This window comes from Dendropsophus ebraccatus, chromosome 13, assembly GCF_027789765.1.
Source record: "Dendropsophus ebraccatus isolate aDenEbr1 chromosome 13, aDenEbr1.pat, whole genome shotgun sequence".
Classification (NCBI taxonomy): Eukaryota; Metazoa; Chordata; class Amphibia; order Anura; family Hylidae; genus Dendropsophus; species Dendropsophus ebraccatus.
This window is the reverse complement of record NC_091466.1, coordinates 2,194,851-2,220,951: the sequence shown is the minus strand read 5'-3', so window position 1 is coordinate 2,220,951 and position 26,101 is coordinate 2,194,851. Positions and strand designations below refer to the sequence as shown.

Genomic DNA, 26,101 nt, shown 5'->3' with positions numbered 1-26,101 from the left:
AGCCACGATATATCGGTAAAACGTCAAGGGTAGTGGAGCCAGGACCTGACAGACCGAGGAGGATTTATAACACAGCTAAGAGTCACTAAGAGACGGACAGTAACCTATGGCCGCGGTGCCTGACTAACACAGCTCTGTAATATACTGCAGCTCTATCAGAGACTAACCAATAGTCCTATACTGCCCCCTAGTGTCTGTATCACCCTGTCACATCAGTCACCTATAGTACTATACTGCCCCCTAGTGTCTGTATCACCCTGTCACATCAGTCACCTATATTCCTATACTGCCCCCTAGTGTCTGTATCATCCTGTCACATCAGTCACCTATAGTCCTATACTGCCCCCTAGTGTCTGTATCATCCTGTCACATCAGTCACCTATAGTCCTATACTGCCCCCTAGTGTCTGTATCACCCTGTCACATCAGTCACCTATAGTCCTATACTGCCCCCTAGTGTCTGTATCATCCTGTCACATCAGTCACCTATAGTCCTATACTGCCCCCTAGTGTATCATCCTGTCACATCAGTCACCTATAGTACTATACTGCCCCCTAGTGTCTGTATCATCCTGTCACATCAGTCACCTATAGTCCTATACTGCCCCCTAGTGTATCACCCTGTCACATCAGTCACCTATAGTCCTATACTGCCCCCTAGTGTATCATCCTGTCACATCAGTCACCTATAGTACTATACTGCCCCCTAGTGTCTGTATCACCCTGTCACATCAGTCACCTATAGTCCTATACTGCCCCCTAGTGTCTGTATCATCCTGTCACATCAGTCACCTATAGTACTATACTGCCCCCTAGTGTCTGTATCACCCTGTCACATCAGTCACCTATAGTACTATACTGCCCCCTAGTGTCTGTATCATCCTGTCACATCAGTCACCTATAGTCCTATACTGCCCCCTAGTGTCTGTATCACCCTGTCACATCAGTCACCTATAGTCCTATACTGCCCCCAAGTGTCTGTATCACCCTGTCACATCAGTCACCTATAGTACTATACTGCCCCCTAGTGTCTGTATCATCCTGTCACATCAGTCACCTATAGTCCTATACTGCCCCCTAGTGTCTGTATCACCCTGTCACATCAGTCACCTATAGTACTATACTGCCCCCTAGTGTATCATCCTGTCACATCAGTCACCTATAGTCCTATACTGCCCCCTAGTGTCTGTATCATCCTGTCACATCAGTCACCTATAGTCCTATACTGCCCCCTAGTGTCTGTATCACCCTGTCACATCAGTCACCTATAGTCCTATACTGCCCCCTAGTGTCTGTATCACCCTGTCACATCAGTCACCTATAGTACTATACTGCCCCCTAGTGTATCATCCTGTCACATCAGTCACCTATAGTCCTATACTGCCCCCTAGTGTCTGTATCACCCTGTCACATCAGTCACCTATAGTACTATACTGCCCCCTAGTGTCTGTATCATCCTGTCACATCAGTCACCTATAGTCCTATACTGCCCCCTAGTGTCTGTATCACCCTGTCACATCAGTCACCTATAGTCCTATACTGCCCCCTAGTGTATCACCCTGTCACATCAGTCACCTATAGTCCTATACTGCCCCCTAGTGTATCACCCTGTCACATCAGTCACCTATAGTACTATACTGCCCCCTAGTGTCTGTATCACCCTGTCACATCAGTCACCTATAGTCCTATACTGCCCCCTAGTGTCTGTATCATCCTGTCACATCAGTCACCTAGTGTGTGGTACTGTCTGTGATCCATGTGTGGTGTGTGGCGCTGTATGCGGTATGTCTGTGCGGTGTGTGTCTGTGTGGTACTGTGCGGTGTTTGTCGGTGTGTGGCGCTGTGGTGTGTCTGTGTGCGTGGCGCTGTGTGTGCGGCGCGTGGCGCGGTGCGGTACATACTGACATCTCCTTCCTGGTCTCCTAGTTCCGGCTGTATAACCAGGATGTGCAGGGCCTGTACACCCGCATGCTGGAGATCGCCAACAAGATGGACGCAGTGAGTACCCTGACTGTAGTATAACAACCCCACATGGGGGGCTGGGTGGGGGGTGGAGCCTGTAGTAACCCCCCTGCTCTATTGCAGTTGTACCGTGTCATGGGGGTCCGGGTGGTGGTGGTCTCGGTGGAGGTTTGGAGTCAGGGGGATCTGATCTCAGTCACTCAGGATCCGGCGGAGACGCTGATCAGCTTTCTGTCCTGGAGAGAAAAGGATCTGATTGGGCGGATTCCTCACGACAACGCTCAGCTGCTAACGTGAGTACCCCCCCCCCCTCCTTGATGGAAGGTGCCCCCCCCCTTCAATCTGTGCTGGAAGGTGTCCCCCCCCCCCCCCCCCCAGGTTCTGTTGTGTCTGGTTGTTAACCGTTCTGTTTCCGCAGGGGGGTGACATTCAGGGGCTCCTCAGTTGGCATGGCCACAGTGAACTCCATCTGTACGCCGGATCGGTCTGGAGGGGTGACCATGGTGAGTGATGATTTGGTCAGGGGTCCTCCTGGGGGTCCCCGCGCTCACTGGTCTCTCTGCTTTCACCCCATCAAGGATCACTCGGTGAGCATCCTGGTGGTGGCGTCCACCATGGCACATGAGCTGGGGCACAACCTGGGCCTAAACCACGATACAGCAGATGGGAAGTGCGGGCAGCCCAGGATGGGGAAGCAGTGGGTAATGGCGCAGTCCACAGGGTAAGAAACACCGTCTGTCTGGGGTGCAGCCCCCCCGCCCTGCGCGGCCACCCCTTGGTCTGTACGGGGCCGCCCACCCCTTGGTCTGTACGGGGCCGCCCACCCCTTGGTCTGCGGTGTATGGGGGATGGGCCTGTGGTGACCCCTCGCTGTGTCCGCAGGTTTATGCCCGGCCTGGAGTTCAGTAATTGCAGTGTGGAGGAGCTGAAGAGCAGTCTGCGTCAGGGTGGAGCCATGTGTCTGTACAACATGCCCCGCCCCCGCAGCGTATATGGACGGCCCCTGTGTGGTAACATGCTGGTGGAGGATGGAGAGGAGTGCGACTGCGGCCTGCTGCAGGTGAGGAGAATGCCCCCCCCCCAGGAAGTGACATCACAGAGGGGGAGTGGTCAGTAACATGGAGTACTACTTACTGCCTGCAGGAATTATCCAAAGGCAGCTCCACCCCTGTCCCCAGGATGTGTATGGTGCCGCAGCTCCACCCCTGTCCGCAGGATGTGTATGGTGCCGCAGCTCCACCCCTGTCCCCAGGATGTGTATGGTGCCGCAGCTCCACCCCTGTCCCCAGGATGTGTATGGTGCCGCAGCTCCACCCCTGTCCCCAGGATGTGTATGGTGCCGCAGCTCCACCCCTGTCCCCAGGATGTGTATGGTGCCGCAGCTCCACCCCTGTCCCCAGGATGTGTATGGTGCCGCAGCTCCACCCCTGTCCCCAGGATGTGTATGGTGCCGCAGCTCCACCCCTGTCCCCAGGATGTGTATGGTGCCGCAGCTCCACCCCTGTCCCCAGGATGTGTATGGTGCCGCAGCTCCACCCCTGTCCCCAGGATGTGTATGGTGCCGCAGCTCCACCCCTGTCCCCAGGATGTGTATGGTGCCGCAGCTCCACCCCTGTCCCCAGGATGTGTATGGTAGTGCAGCTCCACCCCTGTCCCCAGGATGTGTATGGTGCCGCAGCTCCACCCCTGTCCCCAGGATGTGTATGGTACTGCAGCTCAGTTACCTTCTATTCTATAGAGTGGCAGCACTAGACCGAAGCTGGGGACAGGTGTGGCAGTCATATCTCTGATTAATCCCCTTTAAGGGTCTATAGGGTACAGATCACCCTGGGAGCCGACATTTGTGTGACCATGGTAAGCGCCCCCTTCTGACATCTACACAGACTGCTGCCACTCATTAACTTGTAATGTGCCAGTCTGAGCAGGAGGGAGGTTGGTGCCTGAACTGACCAAATCGGTTAGGCTGTAGGCCCCCCCCCCCCGGTTTGGCTGTGCCTTGTGGTGCTCCCCCATCTGTATCTCATGTTGGGGTTTCTGCCAGCAGGACTGCACTGATCCCTGCTGTAACGCCAGTAGCTGCCGGTTGATGGATGGAGCGGAGTGCGCCTCTGACGGCTTGTGCTGTGAGCGCTGTAAGGTAAGTTATCTGCCCGCCTGCTCTGGGGGTTGACTGCGCCTGTGCCCGCCTGCTCTGGGGGTTGGCGGCGCCTGTGCCCGCCTGCTCTGGGAGTTGGCGGCGCCTGTGCCCGCCTGCTCTGGGGGTTGGCGGCGCCTGTGCCCGCCTGCTCTGGGGGTTGGCCTGAGTTCCCTGCTCTCCACAGATGAAACCCTCTGGGACGCTGTGTCGTCGGCCGTTCGGGGAGTGCGACCTTCCAGAGTACTGCAATGGGGCGTCCCCGTACTGCCCGGCCAATGTCTACCTCCAGAACGGGGAGCCCTGCGCACAAGGACAGGCGTACTGCTACCAGGGAGAGTGCCAAACACTGCGCACACAGTGCCACCATCTCTGGGGTCCCGGTAAGCTGGGGGTATGGGGGGAAGGCTGTACGCTTATGGTGGGGCTTTGCTGACATCTAAGCCTCACGTTTCTGCAGGTTCTTCTCCCGCTCCCGATTCCTGCTTTGCCAAAGTGAACGGAAGAGGAGATAAATACGGAAACTGTGGACGAGCGAGCAATGGCTCTTACCTGCCCTGCCCCCCCAGGTACTGACAAAAGCTCTGGCGCTGGGGGAAGGGGGTCGGCTCCCGTCATCCCAGGGGTTGTGGTCGCTCGATGACTGGGGGGGGAGAGAAATGGGGTTGTGTGTGATCACCTCCCGTCATACCAGGGGTGGTGGTCGCTCGATGACTGGGGGGGGAGAGAAATGGGGTTGTGTGTGATCACCTCCCGTCATACCAGGGGTGGTGGTCGCTCGATGACTGGGGGGGGGAGAGAAATGGGGTTGTGTGTGATCACCTCCCGTCATACCAGGGGTGGTGGTCGCTCGATGACTGGGGAGGGGTTGGTGGTCGCTTTCTCTCACCTAGTTTCTGCCGTCTCTTGCAGGGATATCCTCTGTGGAAGCATTCAGTGTCTGGGGGGCAGAGATCGCCCCCTGTTGGGCACCAATGCAGAAATTATTTCAGTCAAGGCCTCTGTGAACAGAACAGAGGTCTCATGTCGGGGAACTTCCTTCAACCTGGGCGATGATGTTTGGGACTTGGTTCTGGTGAAGCCTGGAACAGTGTGCGGGCCCGGAAAGGCAAGTATATGGCTCCCAGTGGTACGGCCAGATGACTGCACGTGTGGGGGGGCTCTGGGTAATCCCATTGCTCATAGGGCTGTATACTCCATATCCCTGCCGCCCCTTCCTCCTCCTCTGACCTCAGGTTTCTCTCATACTAGGTTTGTGTCAGTCAGCGATGCCGAGATGTAGCAGAGCTGAAGCTGCAGTCGTGCAGGAGCAGATGTGGGGGACACGGGGTGAGTAATGCCTCCGGTCACTGTCTCTCCCCCCCCCCCCCCCCTCCCGTACCCCGTGTTCCCAGAGTGTACCCCATGTGCGGCCTCTTACGTCTTCCTCCTCTTCACAGGTGTGTAACAGTAACGGGAACTGTCATTGTGACCCGGGGTGGGCTCCCCCATACTGCGGCTCGTCTGGTCATGGTGGCAGCCTGGACAGTGGGCCAGGGGCCCTGGAACATGGTGAGTATCAGGTATGTTTCTACATTCAGGCATTGGTTGCTATGGGTTTCTGTATCTCTCTGCTTCCTCTCCACAGCCGGGGGCTCCTTTGCCAACACCGTATTCCTGGTTCTCCTGGTCATCTGCCTCCTGGTTCTCCTTCTCCTCTGTTACGTGAAGCGGGGATTCCTGCAGAGGAAGCTCAGTAACATCTTTAGCAAAAGCAGCAAATGTCAGTACAGGTAAGGATGTGGCCAAGGGGTGCGGTCTGGGGAGGCAGCAGCAGAGGGACACTGTCTGGGGAGGCGGCGGAGGGGGTGCACTCTGGGGAGGCGGCGGAGGGACACTGTCTGGGGCGGCAGCAGCGGAGGGACACTGTCTGGGGAGGCAGCAGCGGAGGGACACTGTCTGGGGAGGCGGCGGAGGGGGTGCACTCTGGGGAGGCGGTGGAGGGACATGGTCTGGGGAGGCAACAGCGGAGGGACACTGTCTGGGGTGGCAGTGGAGGGGTGCACTCTGGGGAGGCAGCGGAAGGACATGGTCTGGGGCGGCAGTAGCAGAGGGGCACGCTCTGGGGAGGCGGCGGCGTAGGGGCACGCTCTGGGGAGGCGGCAGTGGAGGGGCGCAGTCTTGGGTAGCTGTGGTCTGGGGTGCCCGCTGACCTGTATATGCCGGTTATGTCTCCAGAGTGACACAGAACAGCAGCCGGCCCCAGCGGCCGCCCCCGCCGCACTGGACGCAGAGCACGGAGCTGCAAGTGATGCCGGCCAGTGACCAGGTGAGGGCTGGACGCACCTCCCACCTACTCAGGAGTATTACAGGGCTCATCACCTCCGGTTACACATTAGGGGTCTTCTCCAGGGTCACATGGATGAGCTGGCTGTGCATGTACATGGCATCTTCTATAGGTGATCAATACAGACTAACCTGTTCTAGTATTAATGGCTTATTCTTCTCTGTTCTCTCCACCCCTCTGTAACCTGGCGCCTTCTGCCCCCCCTCACCCCTTCTGTCTTCCCTGTACATGGTGCCCAGTCTGATGGTGAAGGCTCTGACCGGCCTGATCCTCCATCCAAGCCTCTCCCACCTGACCCAGTGCAGAAGTGCAACCAGGTAAAGAACCAATTTATGGTGGCGTGACCTGTACCGGTGTGGTGGTGGCGTGACCTGTTAGCAGTGTGGTGGTGCCCGGTGTTGGTTCTGACCCCTGCGATGCTTAGTGCTTCTCCTGCATGTTGTCCCTTTATAACCCCAGCCCTTTCCTGGAGTCTGTGTTCCTCATTGCCTGTCAAGGGCTCCTGTGCATGGCTGTCAGTCATTGTCACCGCTCTCTTCATCCAGACAGCTGCTCAGGACAGGCCACCTGCCCCATCTCGGCCCCTTCCTGTGGACCCCCTCCCACGCAGGGCCCAGGTAACAAGTGATGCGCTTTGTACATTTGTGGAGGGGGTATGTGGGATTGTGGTAAACAAGGGTCTCCGTGAGGCAGGGGCTATGGGGTCCGGGGGGGGGGGGGGGTGTTACACATCAGAGAGATGGAGGGACACGTTAGTTAGGTGGGGGGTTGTAGTGTGCCATTCTCAATGTTTCTGGGATTCCTCTTGGATTTTGTGATTGGTTCGTCTGCCATATTGGATGATCCAGTGTTCATACCTCTGCTCACTCTACAGATACAGGTGCAAGGAAATGTAATTGAACATTTGGAAATCCTTTCTGCATTGATGTAATGGTTCTCTAGATGAGTTACCATCCACAGAACAGGGAGATAAAGTATGTGAACCCCTGACTGGTACACATGGTGGTTACCTGAAAGAGGTGGCAAGAGTCGGGTGCCCAGGGTCTTACAAAGCCTGGCTCCTGCCTGGTCTGACCTCCTCAGGGCGCCATCATGTGTACAGGACCTGGCAGGCCCACCATTATTGATGTACATGGAGCCCAGGACATCCCGGGGGGGTTGGGAAGAGAGGAGACGTTCGTCCGGAACTCACTCACAGGTTACATAGAGACTGTAGTCACTCTAAGCCGAAGTAAAACTGGGGTCATCTTCCTGTGCCCTGCGGTCTGCAGCTCCATCCCTTTAAGAGATATTACAAATTATATTTCTTATAACTCCAGGGAGGGAATGGGTGCAACAAGACTGGTAGAAGGGTTCTGGAGGAGACCCTATATGTCCGTGACCGTCCAATACTGGTGAATTCTGCTGCTTGGTCATATCCCATCCAACACATTACCCCAAATGATTGCAAACAAGATTATCGTTCTCCATATTACACAGAGCTATGGTGGTTAGTTATGATGGTTACTACAGTCGTCTACCCTGTGTAATCCCATCGTTCTCCATATTACACAGAACTATGGTGGTTACTACAGTCATCTACCCCGTGTAATCCCATCGTTCTCCATATTACACAGAGCTATGGTGGTAAATTACGATGGTTACTACAGTCATCTACCCCGTGTAATCCCATCGTTCTCCATATTACACAGAACTATGGTGGTTACTACAGTCATCTACCCCGTGTAATCCCATCGTTCTCCATATTACACAGGGTGATGGTGGTTACTACAGTCATCTACCCCGTGTAATCCCATCGTTCTCCATATTACACAGAACTATGGTGGTTACTACAGTCATCTACCCCGTGTAATCCCATCGTTCTCCATATTACACAGGGTGATGGTGGTTACTACAGTCATCTACCCCGTGTAATCCCATCGTTCTCCATATTACACAGAACTATGGTGGTTACTACAGTCATCTACCCCGTGTAATCCCATCGTTCTCCATATTACACAGGGTGATGGTGGTTACTACAGTCATCTACCCCGTGTAATCCCATCGTTCTCCATATTACACAGAGCTATGGTGGTAAATTACGATGGTTACTACAGTCATCTACCCCGTGTAATCCCATCGTTCTCCATATTACACAGAACTATGGTGGTAAATTACGATGGTTATTACAGTCGTCTATCCTGTGTAATCCCATCGTTCTCCATATTATACAGGGCGATGGTGGTTACTACAGCCGTCTACCCCGTGTAATCCCATCGTTCTCCATATTACACAGAACTATGGTGGTTACTACAGTCATCTACCCCGTGTAATCCCATCGTTCTCCATATTACACAGAACTATGGTGGTTACTACAGTCATCTACCCCGTGTAATCCCATCGTTCTCCATATTACACAGGGTGATGGTGGTTACTACAGTCATCTACCCCGTGTAATCCCATCGTTCTCCATATTACACAGAACTATGGTGGTAAATTACGATGGTTATTACAGTCGTCTATCCTGTGTAATCCCATCGTTCTCCATATTATACAGGGCGATGGTGGTTACTACAGCCGTCTACCCCGTGTAATCCCATCGTTCTCCATATTACACAGGGCGATGGGATTACATGGGGTACACGACAGTAGTAACCACCATTGCCCTGTGTAATATGGAGAATGATGGGATTAAATGGGGTACACGACAGTAGTAATCACCATTGTTCTCCATATTACACAGGGCAATGGTGGTTACTACAGTTGTTTACCCCGTGTAATCTCATCGTTCTCCATATTACACAGGGCAATGGTGGTTACTACAGTTGTTTACCCCGTGTAATCTCATCGTTCTCCATATTACACAGGGCAATGGACAGGCACCATGGACCTCTCTGACCACTAATTAGGGCTCTGAATAGCTCCCCCGCTGAGTAATCCTTTGTTCTTGGCTCTCAGCTGCCCACTAATCTCACTCCTTCCTCCTCCCCCCTCCCCTCGTCATAGACCAGACAGATCTGACTGATGAAAAAACAGTCAAGATTTTCTGATTCTGAGGAGTGGATGACAGAAAGGAGAGGAGGAGGGACGCTGGGAAAAGGCTTTTTACATGCAGATAATGGCATATTTGGCTAATAAACCCAATTACAAAGTTTCTTAAAATCGCCTGGACTATTGATTTCTGCAATAAAACATTTTAACGTCAGTGACACTTTAACTCTTCCTTTTGTGACATGCCTCCTCCTAATCCATTTTCATCAGGAAGGTGAGCTTTTCCAGAAGGAGGGGTTTTCCCCTCATACGCCTGCGCTAACATTTCACTGATCCTTAAAGGAGAAGTGGTGAAAATTTTTATTACAGCATTGTATTGCCCCCCAAAAGTTAAACAAATCAGCAATATACACTTATTATGGGAAATGCAGTAGTAAGTGCAGGGAAAAAAAGCACTTTATGTGCATCAAGGCTTCACTCCCTGGATAACATGGCGATGTCACTCCCTGGATAACATGGCGATGTCACGACTCTCAGAGCTGTGCGGGCTGTGGCTGCTGGAGAGGATGCTGGCAGGGGGACACTGAGGGACACAGGGCACTGGAGGGACACTGAGCATCCCCCTGCCATCATCCTCTCCAGCAGCCACGTGACGTCACCTTGTTATCCAGGAAGTGACATCACTGTGTTATCCAGGAAGTGAAGCCTTGCTGCAGTAGTAAGTGCAGAAAAAAAAGCCCTTTATAAGTATTTCCCGTAATCAGTGTATATTGGGGATTTGTATAACTTTTGAGGGGCAATACAATACTTGAATAAGAATTTTCACTGGACTTTTCCTTTTAAAATCCACCTGATCCTATAGTTCTGTGGTTTTATATAGAAGGTATTTTTATCGCCAACACAGAGGATATATGTACAGGCTCAGCCAGGGAGTCTTCTACTTAGAGGGGAGGGTTAGGGGGCCTGATAGTCCTATGCTTCTACCCTACACTAACCAACGGAGTGTGCGCCCGCTCTGGGACCTGACCTGTCTGCTCCTGCCCGTCCCTGTGTATTAGGTGTATACTACCTCTCTCACTATCCATGGGCTAGTTACTAGGGGACATCTCTGTTCTCAATCCAACACACGGCTCTATTGCTCTTGTTTGTGGATTACCTTCGGAACCTGGGTCTGGAACCGTGGGGCAGAGCACCCAACCGGAGCCTTGAGCCACACAGTGCCGTTTAGCAACTATATACATTTCCGGCTCTATTGCTGGTATAGTGGCAGCCAGATACTATTAGCCAGTACAATTGTCAGTGGTAATAAATGTTTGCAGGTATAAACAGGCCGCTACAACGGCCTTAATAACCTCACCATGAAGGGTGTTATAATGTGCATGGCGTCCTCATAGGGGTATATACCTGAAAAATACAGCACAATCCCTGCTTCGATATAGATGGGTATATACAACATGGTAAACGCTGCAAGTGCCGACCTCACCTGAGTGAGCACATTGTATCAACAAGATGAGGAGAATGGGTGACGCCCTGATGGCTGTGAAAACCTCACAAGTTACAGTGTCCATTAACCCATACAGTGAGGAAATACATTATCTTAGAACGGTCTCTTACCGGAATCTGGATGGTGTGCGGGATGTGGTCTTGGCAAACAGCCATTCAGGGTGCATGGAAAGACGAACGGCCAGCTCTAAAACTCCCTTCCCATATGATACTTTACTGAAGATAAACTCCACACTTCAGGGTCTGGTTGAGCGACATGTTTTGGGCACAGGCCCTTATACATGGTAAACAATTCATTTAAAAATTTAAACCCATTGAGGTCACATGATTTTCAGTCCCCCTCCAATACACTTAATATGGAAAATTCATGCATCAATGGAATACATACATAGAAAGGCTAACTTCTAATAGCAATATAGTGTCAGCCCTTCATAGCTACACTCCTTTTCTCCAAAGATGATTTATCATTACATGAACACGATTGAAGGTGCTGCTCAGTATGTCAGGATGAGGTCCTGCCGCAGATTTAGTCCATTCGGTATATAGGTAGCAAGAACAACATCCAGTAGGATTCTTTCTTCATGAGTTTGTCTGTGCTCTCCCCCTCCTTCAATGCCATCATTCGCAATGACTGTCGACCCTGCATGCGTATTACGGAAACGCCGCGTTAACGGATACATTGCAGAATTGTGAATGTCTGCGATGTCTCCGGATCAGTCCTTAAAGGGGGAGTGTAGTGCACCCCACATACTGTAACTGGCAGAACAAGCCCACTTCATATTCTTTACCCATCAAGGTGGATAGGAATTTGGAGCCTGTCATAAGATGTTTGCAGGTATTACACTTACTGTGCCCTCACTTGTGGCACCCCTTGTGTCGCAGCCAAATGCTACCACTATGGGTTTTGTGTTTACTGTTGTAGAGAATTTAGGATAATTTAGAACCAAGAGTCTGACGCTGCTGCGATACCACCCGTATTCCACCTTTTTGTTGGCTAAGTATTTGTTAATGATTGTTTTTTGTGAACTGGCGGCTGAATGAGGTAACAGATGTCTGGACTATAGAGGAATGTAGTGTACCTCTCTTGGGCCTAAAATTTTCTATCAAGCCCTTCCTATTTAACATACGATACGCATGTTTACACTGATGTTCTGTATAGCATTTTCCGCAACTCCTCTTATTCTGCAGCAAAAACCGCATTGTCTGAGCAGTTATGGTGTAGCTGATACCGTTCCCCATAGGGGATGTTGTCAAGGATATGAGACGGGTGGAACGAGTAGGCCATCAGGAGAGAATTGCCGAATTTTCCTTTCCTAGGGAGAAATGTTAAACCTATTGTCCCTTTTCAGTATGAAAATGTCTAGAAAGTAAATTATTGTACCTCCATATCTGGCTGTGAGATTTAGGTCACTCTGATTCACATATTCCATGAAGTCAGTAAATCTGGGTTAAGGTCATCAGCGGATCGTCTGTGTACCTGCCTGTCCTGGCCATCAGCGGATCGTCTGTGTACCTGCCTGTCCGGGCCATCAGCGGATCGTCTGTGTACCTGCCTGTCCGGGCCATCAGCGGATAGTCTGTGTACCTGCCTGTCTGGGCCATCAGCGGATCGTCGGTGTACCTGCCTGTCTGGGCCATCAGCGGATCGTCTGTGTACCTGCCTGTCCGGGCCATCAGCGGATCGTCTGTGTACCTGCCTGTCCGGGCCATCAGCGGATCGTCGGTGTACCTGCCTGTCCGGGCCATCAGCGGATCGTCGGTGTACCTGCCTGTCCGGGCCATCAGCGGATCGTCGGTGTACCTGCCTGTCCGGGCCATCTCCTTAAGTTATGAATTATGGGGAGAAAAATATTGCTGAATTTCCTATGCAGACATATTTTATTTAAGCTTCTATGTCTGCATGTAAAACTCCCCATGAAAGAGTTATTTTTCAGGAGATAGGCCGTGCCTTATATTAAATAATCCTGCAACGTGCTATATGTTTTAAGGAGGTCCCTCAAAGCACGAATACCCACATTTATAGGAATTGAGGAGAGTGCAGAAACATCACACGTAGCAACTTGGTAGTTTGTCATATGGTCGAAGGTTTCCAATACATGTTTCCCATATATAAGTTGTAGTAATACGTGTGAGAGAAGTGACTAACATCTCTCCCAAAGACCCTATGCCTGCCACAATGTGCCACGGGGGAGGGGAAAAAGCCCCCTTATGGACCTCGGGCAAAGTGTGGAAGACTGGGGTGATGGCTCTAACTCTCAAAAATCATGTGACCTCACTGGGTTAGATTTTCAAATGGATTGTTTACCACGTATAAGGGCCTGTGCCCGAAACATGTCACTCAACCACACCCGTCGAACTGCTCCAAATCATATGCAGTAGAACCAAACCAGGTCTGTGTCAATGAATATGGTGGAGCAGGTGCTGTTGCTAATAAAAAAATCAACTTCTAGCCCCTTCAACATGTTTTGCTGCGTCCACAGCATCCTCAGGGGCGTTTGTCCCCAGGCGTTTAGCCTGAGGGATTGTGAGTATATTGTATTTGTAACCCCCGGCTGCAACTGGAAGGTTGAGTTTATTTTGTTCATTTCCTTTTTCCTCACTCTTGGGTGGAATACCTCTTTAAACATGGGTCATGGCTGGGTCTTCAAGCACCACAATAACCTGAAATATACAGCCAAGGCAACAAAGGAGTGGCTCAAAAAGAAGCCCATTAAGGTGATGGAGTGGCCTAGCCAGTGTCTAGAGTCTAGACACTGGCTAGGCCACTCCATATTTAGACTCTAGACCTTAATCCTATAGAAGACTTATGGAGGGAGCGCAAGCTCCGAACTGCCAAGTGACCGCCTGAAAATCGTAATGATTAAGGGTGCGTTCACACTATGGAATTCTTGCAGAAAACATCCCACAAATTCCGCCGCTCACACTCTCATTCCCGCTTGATTCTCCACCTGTGCCGTAGACTCCATTCTATGCTCAGGCAGATTCCACCGTCCGCCCAAAGAATTGACATGTCAGAATCTGCCCGAGCATAGAATGGAGTCTATGGCGCGGGGACAAGAGGTGCAATCCGTGGAATATTATCCATGAGAATTCCGTATTGTGACGCACCCCTAGAGTTCTGCAGAGAGGAGAGGAGCAAAACTGAGCGTAAACACAATCATCAACCCTGGAGACCTCTGACAGATGTATGTGACGGTGGCAGAACCCTTGGCAGCCGAGCCAAGTATTAAGTCTTGTTTGCCACAGGGATCAAATACTTATTTCTCTCTGTAAACTGCAAAGAAGTTTATATAATTTGATGTGATTTTCTGGATGATGATTTTGATATTCGATCTCTCACTGTTACAATTAACCGACCCTTAAAATTCTAGAACGTTCATGTCTGTGTCAGTGGGCAAATGTACAAAATCTGCAAGGGATTAAATAATTTCACTCACTCTGTGGAGCGACCTCATCCTGGAGCTGCACAGTCACGTTAGACATAGAGCGACCTCACTATGAAGACGCCATCCTGGAGCTGCACAGTCAGGTTAGACATAGAGCGACCTCACTATGAAGACGCCATCCTGGAGCTGTACAGTCACGTTAGACATGTGGAGCGACCTCACTATGAAGACGCCATCCTGGAGCTGCACAGTCATGTTAGACATAGAGCGACCTCACTATGAAGACGCCATCCTGGAGCTGCACAGTCAGGTTAGACATGTGGAGCGACCTCACTATGAAGACGCCATCCTGGAGCTGTACAGTCAGGTTAGACATAGAGCGACCTCACTATGAAGACCCCATCCTGGAGCCATACAGTCATGTTAGACATAGAGCGACCTCACTATGAAGACGCCATCCTGGAGCTGTACAGTCAGGTTAGACATAGAGCGACCTCACTATGAAGACGCCATCCTGGAGCCGTACAGTCATGTTAGACATGTGGAGCGACCTCACTATGAAGACGCCATCCTGGAGCTGCACAGTTAGGTTAGACATGTGGAGCGACCTCACTATGAAGACGCCATCCTGGAGCTGTACAGTCATGTTAGACATAGAGCGACCTCACTATGAAGACGCCATCCTGGAGCTGCACAGTCAGGTTAGACATGTGGAGCGACCTCACTATGAAGACGCCATCCTGGAGCTGCACAGTCATGTTAGACATAGAGCGACCTCACTATGAAGACGCCATCCTGGAGCTGTACAGTCAGGTTAGACATAGAGCGACCTCACTATGAAGACCCCATCCTGGAGCCATACAGTCATGTTAGACATAGAGCGACCTCACTATGAAGACGCCATCCTGGAGCTGTACAGTCAGGTTAGATATAGAGCGACCTCACTATGAAGACCCCATCCTGGAGCCATACAGTCATGTTAGACATAGAGCGACCTCACTATGAAGACGCCATCCTGGAGCTGTACAGTCAGGTTAGACATAGAGCGACCTCACTATGAAGACCCCATCCTGGAGCCATACAGTCATGTTAGACATAGAGCGACCTCACTATGAAGACGCCATCCTGGAGCTGCACAGTCATGTTAGACATAGAGCGACCTCACTATGAAGACGCCATCCTGGAGCTGCACAGTCAGGTTAGACATGTGGAGCGACCTCACTATGAAGACTCCATCCTGGAGCTGTACAGTCAGGTTAGACATAGAGCGACCTCACTATGAAGACCCCATCCTGGAGCTGCACAGTCATGTTAGACATAGAGCGACCTCACTATGAAGACGCCATCCTGGAGCTGCACAGTCATGTTAGACATAGAGCGACCTCACTATGAAGACGCCATCCTGGAGCTGCACAGTCATGTTAGACATGTGGAGTGACCTCACTATGAAGACGCCATCCTGGAGCTGTACAGTCAGGTTAGACATAGAGCGACCTCACTATGAAGACGCCATCCTGGAGCTGTACAGTCAGGTTAGACATAGAGCGACCTCACTATGAAGACCCCATCCTGGAGCCGTACAGTCATGTTAGACATAGAGCGACCTCACTATGAAGACCCCATCCTGGAGCCGTACAGTCATGTTAGACATAGAGCGACCTCACTATGAAGATGCCATCCTGGAGCTGCACAGTCATGTTAGACATAGAGCGACCTCACTATGAAGACGCCATCCTGGAGCTGCACAGTCAGGTTAGACATGTGGAGCGACCTCACTATGAAGACGCCATCCTGGAGCTGCAGTCAGGTTAGACATGTGGAGTGACCTCACTATGAAGACGCCATCCCTGAGCTGTACAGTCAGGTTAGACATGTGGAGCGACCTCACTATGAAGACGCCATCCTGGAGCTGCACAGTCATGTTAGACATGTGGAGTGACCTCACTATGAAGACGCCATCCTGGAGCTGCACAGTCATGTTAGACATAGAGCGACCTCACTATGAAGACGCCATCCTGGAGCTGTACAGTCAGGTTAGACATAGAGCGACCTCACTATGAAGACGCCATCCTGGAGCTGCACAGTCATGTTAGACATAGAGCGACCTCACTATGAAGACGCCATCCTGGAGCTGCACAGTCATGTTAGACATAGAGTGACCTCACTATGAAGACGCCATCCTGGAGCTGCACAGTCAGGTTAGACATGTGGAGCGACCTCACTATGAAGACGCCATCCTGGAGCTGTACAGTCATGTTAGACATAGAGCGACCTCACTATGAAGACGCCATCCTGGAGCCGTACAGTCATGTTAGACATGTGGAGCGACCTCACTATGAAGACGCCATCCTGGAGCTGCACAGTCAGGTTAGACATGTGGAGCGACCTCACTATGAAGACGCCATCCTGGAGCTGTACAGTCATGTTAGACATAGAGCGACCTCACTATGAAGACGCCATCCTGGAGCTGTACAGTCAGGTTAGACATAGAGCGACCTCACTATGAAGACGCCATCCTGGAGCTGCACAGTCAGGTTAGACATGTGGAGCGACCTCACTATGAAGACGCCATCCTGGAGCCGTACAGTCATGTTAGACATAGAGCGACCTCACTATGAAGACGCCATCCTGGAGCCGTACAGTCATGTTAGGCATAGAGCGACCTCACTATGAAGACCCCATCCTGGAGCTGTACAGTCAGGTTAGACATAGAGCGACCTCACTATGAAGACTCCATCCTGGAGCCGTACAGTCATGTTAGACATAGAGCGACCTCACTATGAAGACGCCATCCTGGAGCTGCAGAGTCATGTTAGACATAGAGCGACCTCACTATGAAGACGCCATCCTGGAGCTGCACAGTCATGTTAGACATAGAGCGACCTCACTATGAAGACGCCATCCTGGAGCCGTACAGTCATGTTAGACATAGAGTGACCTCACTATGAAGACGCCATCCTGGAGCTGCACAGTCAGGTTAGACATGTGGAGCGACCTCACTATGAAGACGCCATCCTGGAGCCGTACAGTCATGTTAGACATAGAGCGACCTCACTATGAAGATGCCATCCTGGAGCCGTACAGTCATGTTAGACATGTGGAGCGACCTCACTATGAAGACTCCATCCTGGAGCCGTACAGTCAGGTTAGACATAGAGCGACCTCACTATGATATGAAGACGCCATCCTGGAGCCGTACAGTCATGTTAGACATGTGGAGCGACCTCACTATGAAGATGCCATCCCTGAGCTGCAGAGTCATGTTAGACATGTGGAGCGACCTCACCATGAAGACGCCATCCCTGAGCTCACAATCATGTTAGACAAAGAGTGACCTCACTATATAGGGCTCAGGGATGGCGTCTTTAATCGGTGGCATGCTTACTATACTGCAGAGACCTCGTCCAGTGCTGCTGCCCATTGGACAAGTGACATTTAAGGTGTTCTCGGAACAGCCTGGATGGAAGTCGGAATAAAGTGATCAATTCATGTAGACTATAGTCTCTCAGTGTAGATCAACAATCGTAGGGTGTCTGTTCCCCATAGATGAACTCTGATCCATGCGTATTCTCCGATAAAGCTGACTCCTCTCAATAGGAGTTGCTCTGCCCGTGCCCAAAACCACAAACGTGGCGTCCACACTCTCTGTGATGAAACCAGGCTAACAACCAGCTGGGGTTAATAAAGCCAGTTCTTTGTGGTTTGAAATCAAAGTCCTGCCCTTAACCCTATGGATCTCCTGTGCCCAATGGTTCCTCTTTCCTCCCTGCCCTGTGGGTGTTAACCCCATGTGCTCAGTAGAAGCCATGACCGGTCCAGTGTGTCTGTGTGTTTATTGCTTAGTTAAGTTGTGTTTGTCTATGATTTGCCTAGGCATTGGATGAGGGGGGGGGGGGGGGGGGCACGTGTTACGTGTCTGATCATGCAGTTTGTGTCTTTCCTTCTATTCAGGTTCCATCCTTTACCAAACCACCACCTCCCAAGAAGCCATTACCGCTGAGTCCTATACACCAGTGCCAGGAGCGCCTGCTTGGTGTGCCAGCATACCCTGACCATATCACGCCAGCACGGTAAGTCTCCTCACTGTTGTACAGATATCTGTGCCATTGGGGTATGAATGTGGTTGGATTTCATGTGAGGACAGGTGGGAGGATGTTTTCCTTCGCACAGGTGACTTTCTGTCTGGTGATTCCGGTACAGGACGTTATAGAGCGGTCTGCTGACTGGTGGGCGTTCATTGATGGGGTGATGATCCTTGTATGACATGAGCCTCACGCATGTCACTGTTCTTAGGAGCTTCTGCTGCCATCTTGTGATTTTGCCTTTGTTCTGTTCTTTATAGACACGCACCACAACCCCCATACACAGGACGGACCCCCAAAGTGTGAGGTGTGGAAGCGGCCTGAGGAGACCCTAGGAGGCCATTCGTGAGGGAAGCGATGGTCTGCATACTGACTACTACACGTTGTGCCTTTGCACTGTACATCACTCACCCCCAGCTGGACTTGCGGGGCCCCTTTTGAGACATTCACCTTTTTATTGTGTTGCTGAGAGTGAGTGTTTAGAGCGACTGTGTGTGTGTGTGTTGGCGGAGTTTACATATTTATGTGCAATAGGTGGGGTATCTAAAGGGAGAGATACAAAGGCCGATGCCTTCTGTGTGGAGGGAGTCTGGGCGTGGGCCCCATATATGCTACATCATTCCTGTGTGAGAGGGCTTGGACAAGGTTGGGTAATGTGAACTATGGCTGTTTGTATGGTTGGAGGTCGCCCAAGTGTCTGATGGTTGGTAGAAGAACCACCCGGCTCCTGGAATGCGACTAAACCTCTGGCTGTCAAATCAACAGCCTATAGGGGGCAGCACTTCTGGCAGTTCCTGTCAGCGACCTATAGGGGGCAGCACTTCTGGCAGTTCCTGTTAGCAGCCTATAGGGGGTAGCACTTCTGGCAATTCCTGTCAGTGGACTATAGGGGGCAGCACTTCTGGCAGTTCCTGTCAGCAGCCTATAGGGGGCAGCCTTTCAGCAATAGGCAGGACACATGAATCTATTTTTTTAATGCTTGTGACTTGTTTTTATGGATATATAAGGTTGCACATCAGACTTTGACCACCGGTTCATTAAAACCATATGGGACACTTGCCCGTCTGCGGTAACCAAAGAATCTCTGTGTGTTCCTAAAGTGGCTAGCCTTGACATTGTGGGGTTTTTGTATACTGTGGGAGCAGAGGCAGGAGCCGTCACCATAACACCCCGGCTGAATCTGTTAACTTTTATCAGTGGACGTGTGCAAAGTGTTTACCATGAGGCTCTTCATACCCGACAGTAGCCCAAACCACACGTCTTTTAATCTCCATATCTATAAAATGTATTGGGGAAAACTTCCAGAGAAAACTATTAAGGGTCACGTGGAGAAGTGAGGTTCTGTGCCAATGTGGTGGATTATGCTCCGGTACCGCTCTAGTGCAGGTGAGAATCCTCCACACAACTCGCACCAGTCCAAGCCAATTCAGATAAGATTCACCATCAGATAATGAGAAAAATGTATTCATAAAGGTTGGAGCCGTATAGGGTCCCATATACTGTATGTTCCTGTAGTTGTGAGCAAACGTAACAACCAACCTAAAGACATGGGAAGGGGGGGGGGGGTGGATGATGTCATATTGATTCAACAGTGTAACGGCATGTATCTGGAGGGAGTCCTTAGTAAGGGTATGTTGGTTATACACCAGTGTGATATCCCATGTATCCGGAGGGAGTCCTTAGTAAGGGTATGTTGGTTATACACCAGTGTGACATCACATGTAGCTGGAGGGAGTCCTTAGTAAGGGTATGTTGGTTATACACCAGTGTGATATCCCATGTATCCGGAGGGAGTCCTTAGTAAGGGTATGTTGGTTATACACCAGTGTGATGGCATGTATCTGGAGGGAGTCCTTAGTAAGGGTATGTTGGTTATCCACCAGTGTGATGGCATGTATCCGGAGGGAGTCCTTAGTAAGGGTATGTTGGTTATACACCAGTGTGACATCACATGTAGCCGGAGGGAGTCCTTAGTAAGGGTATGTTGGTTATACACCAGTGTGATATCACATGTATCCGGAGGGAGTCCTTAGTAAGGGTATGTTGGTTATACACCAGTGTGATATCCCATGTATCCGGAGGGAGTCCTTAGTAAGGGTATGTTGGTTATACACCAGTGTGAAGGCATGTATCCGGAGGGAGTCCTTAGTAAGGGTATGATGGTTATACACCAGTGTGATATCCCATGTATCTGGAGGGAGTCCTTAGTAAGGGTATGTTGGTTATCCACCAGTGTGATGGCATGTATCCGGAGGGAGTCCTTAGTAAGGGTATGATGGTTATACACCAGTGTGATATCCCATGTATCCGGAGGGAGTCCTTAGTAAGGGTATGTTGGTTATACACCAGTGTGACATCCCATGTATCCAGAGGGAGTCCTTAGTAAGGGTATGTTGGTTATACACCAGTGTGATGGCATGTATCCGGAGGGAGTCCTTAGTAAGGGTATGTTGGTTATACACCAGTGTGATGTCATGTATCCGGAGGGAGTCCTTAGTAAGGGTATGTTGGTTATACACCAGTGTGATGGCATGTATCCGGAGGGAGTCCTTAGTAAGGGTATGTTGGTTATACACCAGTGTGACACATCATGTATCCGGAGGGAGTCCTTAGTAAGGGTATGTTGGTTATACACCAGTGTGATATCCCATGTATCCGGAGGGAGTCCTTAGTAAGGGTATGTTGGTTATCCATCAGTGTGACATCTTGTATCCGGAGGGAGTCCTTAGTAAGGGTATGTTTGTTATCCACCAGTGTGATATCACATGTATCCGGAGGGAGTCCTTAGTAAGGGTATGTTGGTTATACACCAGTGTGATGGCATGTATCCGGAGGGAGTCCTTAGTAAGGGTATGTTGGTTATACACCAGTGTGATGGCATGTATCCGGAGGGAGTCCTTAGTAAAGGTATGTTGGTTATACACCAGTGTGACATCACATGTATCTGGAGGGAGTCCTTAGTAAGGGTATGTTGGTTATACACCAGTGTGACATCACATGTATCTGGAGGGAGTCCTTAGTAAGGGTATGTTGGTTATACACCAGTGTGATGGCATGTATCCGGAGGGAGTCCTTAGTAAGGGTATGTTGGTTATACACCAGTGTGATGGCATGTATCCGGAGGGAGTCCTTAGTAAAGGTATGTTGGTTATACACCAGTGTGACATCACATGTATCTGGAGGGAGTCCTTAGTAAGGGTAAAGGTAGATTACTACCTTTATAGTTTAGGACAGTCATGTCAAACTTTGGCCCGCGGAGCCATCATTTTTGGCCCGCCAGGCAATTCGAGTTTTAATTACATCTGGCCTGCCATGGCTACAATATAAGAGACTATGGGGGAGGGCTGGCTACTATATGAGACACTTGGGGGCTGGCTACTATTAGGGGGGCTGGCAAATATTTGGGGAATTTTGGGGGGGAATTGGCTATTATATGGCTTGGGGTTTAATCATTTCATAGTAATTTATTATAGTGCACAGGGCTGGGAGGCGCACACCACTGACAGTGCCAGGGACAACGTACGCTGCTCTGACAGTGCCAGGACCGCCGCATTCGCGCTTCAATAATTATCATGGTTGGCCCGCGACTTTGTCCAATTTTTTAATTTTGGCCCACTGTGTATTTGTTTGACACCACTGGTGTAGGAGGAGTCATTTAATAAAGGTTCACCAGAATAAGGATGGAAGCACAATGAGTGTCAGACATGGTCTGTAGGTGAGTAAGCTTACACACTAGGACCCAGCAGTAGTAAAGCATCGTTGCCAAGAGCACAAAGAAGGTGGCATGGTCTGTAGAGCAGGGGTAAGGATGGCACCAATGGGTGTAGACCCGCTGTGCTACTCTACCGGTCTGGCTTTCAGTGCAAGTAAGGTTTTCACCCCATTACTAGGGTACTAGGTCACTTACCTAGGGTGGTCATAGTGTGGGTATGGGCTAGCTGAAGAAACCAGAAGATGCTGAGGTGAGGCAGCAAGGGGTCAGGCAAGGCAAATCAGGGGTCCAGGTGTACATTGTTGGCAGATGGTAAGACAAGAAGAAATGTCCTGGCAGGTGGTACAGATTCTAGGTCAGTGGTCTGGATCATGCACAGGAGATTCAGTTCGATACATAGGGGTCCTTTGTTCTCATGCAGATAAGCTGCTGCCAGGGATGCCTGGAGGGGACAGAGGAGTTTGACATCCGCTTACGCCCTATCTGGTTAGAAGACTTGAATGCTCGGCTAAGCACCAATGTACATAGTGGATGGCCACAGTCCATGTTACATCCTAACAGCAGCCAATACAGAGAGGGAGACATATCACCCGCCAACCAGCAGCTCCTTCTATCATTCATGGAAAGATGCTGAAGGTTTATGACATCCTCTCAGAATAATAAATTCCAGAAAATAAAACAAAGTTATTCATCAAGATGGAGCCGGCAGGTCTGTCACTGAGACGGACGATGAGTTCATTGTCCTTACCTGTCAGAAACATAGAAGATTGTCGGCAGATTAGGCTGTGAGCACAACCCCACCTTGTGGACAGCGGCCCCTCATACCATCATATCCCTCCTTTCCCTTCTTCCTCCTGTAATATATAAAGGTTTACATCATGTCCTCCTTTCCCTTCTTCCTCCTGTAACATATATAAAGGTTTCCATCATATCCCTCCTTTCCCTTCTTCCTCCTGTAACATATATAAAACTTTCCATCCTGTCCTCCCTTTTCCTGAGAAACCTTATTCTGAGGTACTGGAGGCCCACGAGGAGAGAGCATAATGGCTGCATGTATAATCCATCATTCATCTGCTGCCTATAGGATGAGAAGCCTTAGGGTATGTGCACACTGCGGAATCACGAAGGAAAACCCGTTGCAGATTCCGCAGCTTGCACCCGCTTGTGGACTCTGGCGGCCGTGCATGACTCTGCCCGTGCCATAGACTCCATTCTATCACTTTTTTTTTTTTTTTTTTTATAATTTCTCAATTTTATTAAATTTTTACAATTTTGTAAAAGGAAAACAACAGCACAAACCACACCCAACAGGGTGAAACGGTACAATTAAGAGGAACCCAAGTAAACGGGAGCAACAAACAAAATAAACAAAAAGGGGGGGACAACAAAAACGGCTGACGGTTGTGCTGAACCAAACAAATGCACTCCATAGCTTTCTATGGGAGAGGTCTTGCGCAGGTATGTAGGAGCAGGGAGTGTACTACTACTCTGTCAGAGACCAAAGAGAAGCCACTGAGCAAATGAATAAATGGGGGGGAAAAAAAGGAGAAAAAGAAGAGAGGAAGGGGGAGGGAGGGATTGGGGGCGGGGGGGAAGAGAACAGGCCGCACCTCACTGAGCCAGGAGAGTCTTGTATTCATCCGTCTCGACAAATTGGTCCCAATAGAACCATGTCCGAAAAAACTTCTTGTCACAACCATGCATCTGTGCAGTGAGATCTTCCATGTGCTTAATGTCCTCGACTTTGCGGATCCACATGGCGATGGTCGGGACGGCGTCAGAGAGCCGGAATACAAGCTCTTGCAGCGTTTATCAGGTGTCGGAGAACAGAGCGCCGGTAGGTCTTGAGGGGAATGTCCACAATGTGCAAGAGAAAGAGCGTTGGGGAGAAAGGCAGCTGCCGATCGGTGAAGGTGGAGGAGATACGCCACACCTCCTTCCAGAAAGGCACCAATTTGGGACAACTCCAGAAGATGTGTAGGAGGGTGCCCTCCTCACAGCAGCCTCTCCAGCACAGTGGCGAGACGTCAGAGAAGATCCGGTGAAGTCGGGTGGGGACCCGATACCAACGAGAGAGTAATTTGTAGCCCGCCTCCTGGAGGCGAGAAGATATAGAACCGGAGTGTGTACAGGTTAGAACTCTGTCAACTTGGGCGGCAGAGAGGGAGATACTTAGATCTTCCTCCCAAGTGGTGAGAAAAGGAGGTGGTGGCTGCTCTGGTGGGGAGCCCAACAGGGAGTATAAGAGGGAGAGAGAATGGCGGAGTGGTCCCGAGCCCAGACAAAGAGTTTCAAAGTGCGTGGAAGGGGCGGGCGAAGCCAGACTGGTTCGGAAGGGAGCAAAGGAAATGGTGGAGTTGTAACGCCCTCCAGAACCTCAAGGGAGCCGGGTCCAAGAGATCCTTGATGTCAGTGAGGGACCGCCACGCCGAGCCCTGGAGAAAAGCGGTAGCTCGGAAGGAGCCAGCTCTGGACCAAGCCCGAGAAACTGGATCCTCTGTGCCACTCGGAAAGGAGGGGTTACCCAAGACAGGGAGAGGGATGAGGGGCCAAGAAGCCAGCAGAGAGATGCTTGTGGCACATCTTCAATGTGGGGACAATAGTGGGATGGGAACCAGCAAAACAAGAGGAGGCTGGGATCCACGGGGCTGCCAGCAAGCAGATTGGGGAGACAGTCATTTCCAGGCCTACCCATAATTAGTAGGGGCATGGCGATGCCAATCTAGTACCCGAGAGAGATGAGCAGCAGCATAATATTGATAAAGGTTAGAAAGACCCAGACCTCCTTTCGCTTTAAGGCGGTACAGTATCGCTTTGGCTATGCGGGGTTGCTTATGTGCCGAAATAAACTTCGTAAGGAGTGTAGACAATTGTCGGAAGTAGGACAAGGGAAACGCCACCGGGAGGGCTTGGAAGATGTAAAGCAATCGTGGCAAGACATTCATCTTGAAGATCGCACAGCGCCCAAACCAGGTGAAGGTACCCCTGTGCCACCTGAGCAAGTCTGCATCGATACGTCTAAGTAAGGGTGGGAAGTTAGCTTTGAAGAGGTCAGCTACCACGGGCGTTAGCTGGACCCCAAGATAAGTCAGCGAAGAACGCGACCAACGAAACGGAAAGGAAGATTCCAGGGAGGCAGCGACAGAGCGCAGAAGAGAAAGGTTAAGCTCTTCCGATTTTTGTAGGTTGATTTTATAGTTGGATAAATTTTGGTAACGGGAGGGTTCCGAGAGAAGGTTGGGCAGGGAGACCAGAGGTTGGGTGAGGAAAAATAAAAGGTCATCTGCATAAGCTGCGACTGTGTGGTCCACCGACCCCACTTGTACCCCCGCGATATTAGTATTATTTCTAACGTGTCTGAGGAAAGGTTCTGGGGTCAAGATAAAGAAGGCCATTGACAGAGACCTGAGCCGTAGAGTGGGAATACAGGGAGCCAATCCACTCCAACATGTTCGGGCCAAGACCGATGTGTCTGAGTGTGGCAAAGAGGAATGGCCAGCTGACTCGGTCAAAGGCCTTCTCGGCATCCGTGGACAAGAGCATGGTGGGAAGGCCTGCGGAACGGACATGGTGGATAATGTTAATTGCCCTGGTGGTATTATCAAGGGCCTCTCTGGTAGGCATGAAGCCTACCTGATCAAGGTGAATAATAGGTTGGAGTAGAGGAGTAAGGCGGGCAGCTAAAATCTTTGAGAAGAATTTAAGGTCCAGATTCAGAAGGGAAATTGGGCTGTAGTTTTGGCATTGCGAAGGGTCTTTGCCTTCCTTGGGGATAACTGAGATATGGGCACATAGGGAGTCTGGAGGGAGAGTGGAGCCGGTGGAGACAGCGTTGTATGCAGACAAAAAGTGATCCCGGAGAAGGGGGCAGATTGATTTGTAATAAGGCAGAGTAAGGGCCCTATTCCACCAAACGATTATCGTTTGCATATCATTAACGATTAACGATCTCAAACGACCACTATTGCGAAAGACCTGAAAACGTTCACTCATTTCCATTGAACGATAATCGTTACTTATGATCGTA

The 26,101-nt window shown here is 50.6% G+C and overlaps 1 protein-coding gene across 4 annotated transcripts in view; it reads left to right on the top strand.

Annotated features, from left to right (window-relative positions):
- ADAM15 (ADAM metallopeptidase domain 15) overlaps positions 1 to 19,443 on the top strand; it is a 48,878-nt gene extending 29,435 nt beyond the window's left edge. The window contains exons 7-23 of one of the 4 annotated variants that reach the window (XM_069950774.1): positions 1,926 to 1,997; positions 2,085 to 2,254; positions 2,380 to 2,464; positions 2,540 to 2,682; positions 2,844 to 3,021; positions 4,006 to 4,098; positions 4,283 to 4,478; positions 4,556 to 4,664; positions 5,008 to 5,203; positions 5,347 to 5,424; positions 5,535 to 5,646; positions 5,723 to 5,867; positions 6,313 to 6,403; positions 6,661 to 6,738; positions 6,967 to 7,038; positions 18,232 to 18,350; positions 18,623 to 19,443. In XM_069950774.1, coding sequence (XP_069806875.1) covers positions 1,926 to 1,997; positions 2,085 to 2,254; positions 2,380 to 2,464; positions 2,540 to 2,682; positions 2,844 to 3,021; positions 4,006 to 4,098; positions 4,283 to 4,478; positions 4,556 to 4,664; positions 5,008 to 5,203; positions 5,347 to 5,424; positions 5,535 to 5,646; positions 5,723 to 5,867; positions 6,313 to 6,403; positions 6,661 to 6,738; positions 6,967 to 7,038; positions 18,232 to 18,350; positions 18,623 to 18,668 — 1,983 coding nt within the window. In that variant the 3' untranslated portion in view covers positions 18,669 to 19,443. Of the gene's footprint in view, positions 1 to 1,925; positions 1,998 to 2,084; positions 2,255 to 2,379; positions 2,465 to 2,539; positions 2,683 to 2,843; positions 3,022 to 4,005; positions 4,099 to 4,282; positions 4,479 to 4,555; positions 4,665 to 5,007; positions 5,204 to 5,346; positions 5,425 to 5,534; positions 5,647 to 5,722; positions 5,868 to 6,312; positions 6,534 to 6,660; positions 6,739 to 6,966; positions 7,039 to 18,231; positions 18,351 to 18,622 lie in introns of those variants that run through there. The other 3 variants (XM_069950775.1, XM_069950776.1, XM_069950777.1) reach the window with 3 other exon arrangements.
- The last annotated feature ends 6,658 nt before the right edge of the window (positions 19,444 to 26,101 follow it).